The sequence below is a fragment of the Pinus tabuliformis genome, chromosome 2_2 (genome assembly GCF_031772625.1).
Source record: "Pinus tabuliformis cultivar Carrire ecotype Pingquan chromosome 2_2, CPIR1, whole genome shotgun sequence".
NCBI lineage: Eukaryota > Viridiplantae > Streptophyta > Pinopsida > Pinales > Pinaceae > Pinus > Pinus tabuliformis.
The window spans coordinates 1,160,132,202-1,160,138,592 of NC_142300.1; the positions used below are offsets into that span (position 1 = coordinate 1,160,132,202).

Consider the following 6,391-nt stretch of genomic DNA (forward strand, 5'->3'; position numbering starts at 1 on the left):
TTTTTTTAATTAAAAATGTTAATATAAATTTATTCATTTTATGTTTTGATTTTCAAGAAATAAATATTTTTTAATTAAAAATATTAATATAAATTTATTCGTTTTATGTTTTGATTTTCAAGAAATAAATATACTTAACAGAAAAATCTTAATTAGTATTATCACAAAGTTGAAATTGGAAATTAAACTTGAATGAAAAGAATAACAAGCAAGCATGCTTCTTAACCATTCAAAATAAACATAATTAACATATTTAAATAAATATAAATTTTAAATATCTAATTAACCTATTTAAATAAATATAAATTTTAAATATGTTAAATATAAAAATAAGAGTATATATTTTATGATTTCAAGTCTATTAATGTTACCCACAAACAGATTTGAAATAAAAGCAAAAAATTAGAGGATATCTCATGGCATAATCCACAAACCGTCTCTAATAAGGCCAAAAATTCAGGAGGATACTTCGCCATTGGTTTTTCAAGGCCAAAAATTCAGCAGGATATATCCCCATTGTTTTTTAAGGCCAAAAATTCAAAAATTCAATTACGATATCTCCCCTAATTTTTTCGAATAACACAAACGAAGTAATTCACAAGGAAACAAGCAATGTGGAATCCCTTATCCACCCACTCCGGGCTGACACACATGATGTCAAACCCCTACCAGAATTTTGCCTTTTTACCGGAGGAATCCATTCGACGCTATCTTAATACCTATAAATACGTATTGGTGGGTAGCTAGGCAGATCACTCGTTCAACCAATTTCATTTCATTTGCTTGCTTTGGGCCAGTTTAGCAGACAACACTTCGAAATGGCGAAGGAACCTGCTCGTATTCTTGTCACTGGAGCTGCAGGTACGTATCTTCCTCTTCATTCCATTCCCTGGTTTGCAGAGTGTTATTCGGGTTTGCTTCACTGGTGTTCCTCTTTTCGGTTTTATTTGAGGTGATTTGTCTGGAATTTGAAATCTTCATTCGTGTACATAGCGATCTGTGAGAATTTCTGAAATATTTCACTGAAAATTGTTATTTCTGAGGCCATTTTTGATATTAATTTGGTTCGAAAGGGGAATCTTGGAGGGATTTTTGGTTAATTTTTTCGGCGACATTTGATTGGAAATGGCTGTCTGTTGATCTGGGTATTATAATTGTTTGATCTATTAAGGTTATGCACAGTATGATTGGCAAAGGTGAGGAACTTTCACCCACATACCCACAGATATAAACATCTGCCAGTCTATTCAGGCCATATGCGTCTACTGGGACCAAATTACACCCACATGCTAGCTAGAGGGCCTCTTTTCTTGGAACAAAAATCCAGTTATTTGGAGATTTGATCAAGAACGTTGAGGTTTTAAGATCTTGTTTCAAAGGTTTGATAGCTTAGTCATGAGGCCAAGATCCTGTTTCCGACTTTAAACAACTCAAGTATGCAGTTTCCTATATAGCTGGTACATAGGACCTCCGAAGATTTGGTTTCAGAGTTTGAACAGCCCAAGTATAAGTTTCCTATATAGCTGGTCTATGGGGCTTCCTTTCTTAGAACCAAAATCCAATTTAATCTGGGATTTGATCAAGGATGTTGGGTTTTTAAAATCTCATTGTTATTGTTGGATAACTCAATTAGAAATCTAGGATCTGATTTCCGAGTTTGAACAGCTCATTTATGAATTTTCATTGTCCTTTTTTGTTTTCATGGGATATGCTGGTCAGTCTATGATTAGTTAGGCTTTTGAGCTCTTGCTTCTGGGTTTGTAAGATCTCATTTCTATAGTTCAACATCTCAGACATAAAGCTTCACAGTTTTTCGTTTCCGTGGTATAAAACTGGACAGTCCATCGGTATGGGTTTGTAAGATCTTGTCTTTTGGTTGACTATCTCAGTTACGAAGTCACCTAGTTCATTCTGGTTATATTTGGAATAAAGCTGGATAATCTGGAGGAAGTGTACTTTGTCTTTGATGTCTTGTGTTAGGAAGGGTGCAACATTGGGACTTCCTGGGAGATATTACACATTCTAGTACTAGAGCGCCAAGTGCTTTGAACTGTTGAGATTTTACGGGGTTCAATGCATTAATGCTAGTAAGATTATCAGGCAGGAATTATTATTTGATGTTAGGCTATTGTTGGTTACCTTGTGTACAAACACTCCACTCAGATGGTACTTCTTGTCTGTTGAGCTAATGCCACTTTAGGTTTGATGAACCGGTCTTTTCTGTTGGTATATTCTTTAGAACCACACTTAAACAATCACCATATCTCATATGGAGGCGATTTAATGTGTTCTCTGTATAACAATGACTGCTAAGATCTCACCTACTACTCTTGGAATGAAATCAGTGTTTATGGTGCCTCTAATAGGGAGGTGTGTGTGGTATGTCTAAGAAGGAACGTAGCTCAAGCTCCCATGGGTCATGGAGGCCCAGGTTCTTCCTTGTTGCACTTGTCCACTTCTGTATCGATGCCTTTGTCCCGATGGTACGGATGCATACGAAAATACAATGATTTTTGAATTCTTAACATTTGTTGGCAATTTCTGCTTCAAGACTTCCAGACCAAACTTTCTTTGTGGAATCATGTCTCTAGCATTAGAGTTCTTTGCACGATAGTTATGATGGCTGCCTGTGTACATAATAATTTTATAAAATCACTAATATTCTATTTGAAGTTGAAATGAATAGCATGTTTTTTCATTCGTTTTAAAACACATTCTTTGAAACCCATTTTGGTATTTACAGCAGTGGGCAAATTCTGATTTTCAGTATAGCAAAGTTGCTGCTTTTAATGGCAAATATATTCTGAAACACAGTTTTAGAGAGTGCAAGTAGATGATATTTTAATTTCATCCTCAATTCCATTTTTCGCTGATCTAGTGGATGAAATTGCCTAGTGCCAATGTCATCTTCTTTCCTCGTATATTTTCTAGGGATGACTCTGACAACAGGATCTATTATGCAGGACAAATCGGTTATGCATTGGTGCCTATGATTGCTAGAGGCATAATGCTTGGCCCGGACCAACCTGTTATCTTGCACATGCTTGATATTCCTCCAGCAGCAGAGGCTCTGAATGGGGTGAAAATGGAGTTGATAGATGCTGCTTTCCCTCTTTTGAAAGGTTTTAATTATTTTTGAGATATTCTACATAAATTTGAGGAATCTGTTGCTATTTGCATGAACAGTGAGAGTATGAATGAAAGTCATTTTTTTTCCCTTTTAATTGTTGTATTAAACCATCTAGCATGCATGATTGAATGAACCTTAATAAAAATTAACCTGTGTTGGAAAAAGGTATTGTTGCCACCACGGATCCTGTTGAAGCATGTAGTGGTGTAAACATAGCTGTCATGGTTGGTGGATTCCCCAGGAAGGAGGGTATGGAAAGGAAGGATGTTATGTCTAAAAATGTATCTATCTACAAGTCACAGGCCTCAGCATTGGAGCAACATGCTGCTCCAAATTGCAAGGTGAATTCAGTTTTTAATTATTTTTCATTGTAAAATTTATCAGGAATAGATAGAGATTTATCAAATATCCCTTGTTTTGGGAGTTTGCAGTGCCCTTCTGCAGCTAAGCAGCTCAATTTTTTAAAGATTTTTATGGGACTAATATTATGTGATTGTGTTTTGTCAAAGATTTTTTTTCTGGGTCCTATTTGCATTGCCCCCTCATGGTTGAATATCAAGTGACTCAATGAAAAGCACAAGTTGTAAGTTTTTCCCACTAGTCATAGTCTTGATATAAATTAATTCGGGTAATTGATTTTTTGTTTGTCAGGTCTTGGTGGTTGCTAACCCAGCAAATACTAATGCACTGATTTTGAAAGAGTTTGCCCCATCTATTCCGGAGAAGAATGTAACATGCTTGACAAGACTCGATCACAATAGGGCTCTTGGACAGATTTCAGAGAGGCTACACGTTCCAGTCAGTAATGTAAAGAATGTTATAATTTGGGGAAATCACTCTTCAAGCCAGTATCCCGACGTTTACCATGCCTCAGTTGTAACTGGAGCAGGAGAGAAACCAGTGCGAGAGCTTGTTGCAGATGATGCTTGGTAATTATTTTCATGATAAGTTACAAATATTGTGTAATTTATCAACAGGTTTTTTTTAAGAATCACTGTGGCACTTTGCAGTCACTATGACTGTCATTTCTAAAATTATTATCATTTTTCTTTTATGTGGTTCTGGAGGCAATGATGGATAGCATACCTGTGACAGAGAACATGTGTGTTGATATTTTTCAGGTTGGATGGGGAATTTATCACCACTGTACAGCAACGTGGTGCAGCAATTATCAAGGCACGGAAGCTGTCTAGTGCACTATCTGCTGCTAGTTCTGCATGTGATCATATCCGTGATTGGGTGCTTGGTACACCTAAGGTAACATTATATAAATAAGATGATTTATAATTGTGCTATTATTTGGGCTGGTATCACAAATTGCTTACCTTCATGGTTATATTTGCACAAGATCCTACTTATTCTGTTATCTAAGCCTATGGTAGTTCGTAATTTCTTACAGGGTACATTTGTTTCAATGGGTGTATATTCCGATGGATCTTATGATGTTCCACCTGGCATTATCTTCTCATATCCTGTTACTTGTGAAAATGGGAGTTGGTCCATTGTACAAGGTAAGATCCATTTTGACCAGAAATTAGCAAGATTCACATTTCGAGCTTGTTTGAGAATTGTCTGCAGGTGGGATAAAAGTAAAGAAGGTTACTTGCAAACCACTGTTTGATATGTTTATCTAAGTTGTTATTTTTGATATATTGTGTATTCTTCTCATTTTGAAGAGGTTTCGTTCCTTTGCAGGACTTCCCATCAACGAGTTCTCAAGGAAAAAGCTGGATGCCACTGCAAATGAACTTGTTGAGGAAAAGGCTTTGGCTTATTCTTGCCTAAATTGATTTATCCTTTTCAGATGCATATGTTCAAGCAACTGATTTGAATTAAGTGCTATTAGTGAGATAATTGCCAAATTTGGCTTTAGGTATTGGCATGGCTGATATGAGAGACTATCCAGATTTTAGTTTGGCTGGAAAGGTTACTTTGCTGTAACAACATCACTTCAGTGGACTGTTTTTTCCACTATATAAGCACGTGTATGCAAAATAAAATCTGTTGTTTTCAGTTTCTTAGCATTTCGCTGCCTGCCATTTCTTTAGCCTAGGAACTTTGAAGTTAATAAAATAAATACATGGTCAATCTATCATTTTCTAAGATTGGAGTATGCTGGTTACAACGTCAAGTTTTAATATGATGAATTTGAAGAGGTTTTTGGGAGTACGTGCTTATTATGTGGTTATTTTTAAGAGTTCAGAAGATAAGTGGTCATAAGTTCATGTTTGTAATGTTATATCTTTCTTTGATCCTGCAATCAGTAATCTTTCATAAATGGGGAAATGTCTTACTACCTTTCAGTAATCTTTCATAAATGGGGAAATGTCTTACTACCTTTTAAGGGTTTAGAAACATTTATGTATCAATTTATTGTTACCATCATAAAATGGTGAAATGTTTTACAACCTTTAAGAGTTGAAATTTTTTATGTTTTAATTTTATCGTTACCTGCTTGTTACCATCATAACTAGGGACTTTTCCTAAAAATATATATTATCCCCTTGATTACGTGAGTTATACAGGTAATTAAAGGATGCACCTCTTTAAACCTCACCGCAACAGTTCATCAAAATTACCTCACTATAATTTCATACATGTCACCACTATAATTACTATAATTTCATACGGGCCCTTTTTCCAAAGAATATCTTGAATGTTCCTTTGATTACCTGAATTATACAGACAAGTGCATTGAGTATGAAGTAATCGAGTCAAAATGTAAATCAACAAATTGATCGCCCAACATAAACAGTCTTTTGAACCTTCTATATTCTCATATTGGCACCTCTCTTATCAGTTTAATCTAGATTTACAATATCCTATCCCTGAGTAAATTTAAAATACCATAACGTCATCTTCCATTACAACTCTTAATCAGATAGAAAATAAAAAAATGACACTTAGCTATTTCGGATAAGATAGTCCTTACAAAATAGGCACAATTATGGGAGAATTCAACCAAAAGCTGAGGCTGCTTTGTTTTGTTTTCTTTGGTATGGAAAATATGTAAAGAAAGATGTACTTAAACCCTTTTTGTTTTGCTTTCTAACTTCTTACTCTCAGTTGCTTTGTTCAATAATAGAACTAAATAGAATAATATAGAATAGAACCCCTACTAGTTTGGTATGTGACAACTTGATGACCAACTAGGGATAAGCATTAATTCCCTCAACCTTTAATTAGAGTTACAAGTTTGAACCTTCTAGAGTCTTCTTCAAAGCCCACAAATGGCTAGCCCCACATGCATGTGTAATAAGG

At 35.3% G+C, this 6,391-nt stretch overlaps 1 protein-coding gene across 1 annotated transcript; it reads left to right on the plus strand.

The window, feature by feature from the left end:
• Positions 1-702: 702 nt before the first annotated feature.
• LOC149197544 (malate dehydrogenase) lies at positions 703-5,154 on the plus strand. Its single transcript, XM_089405881.1, has 7 exons — positions 703-861; positions 2,964-3,122; positions 3,296-3,471; positions 3,782-4,059; positions 4,252-4,387; positions 4,530-4,641; positions 4,826-5,154. The coding sequence occupies exons 1-7, from the start codon at positions 819-821 to the stop codon at positions 4,918-4,920; spliced, it is 999 nt and encodes a 332-aa protein (XP_089262007.1). The 5' UTR covers positions 703-818; the 3' UTR covers positions 4,921-5,154.
• The last annotated feature ends 1,237 nt before the right edge of the window (positions 5,155-6,391 follow it).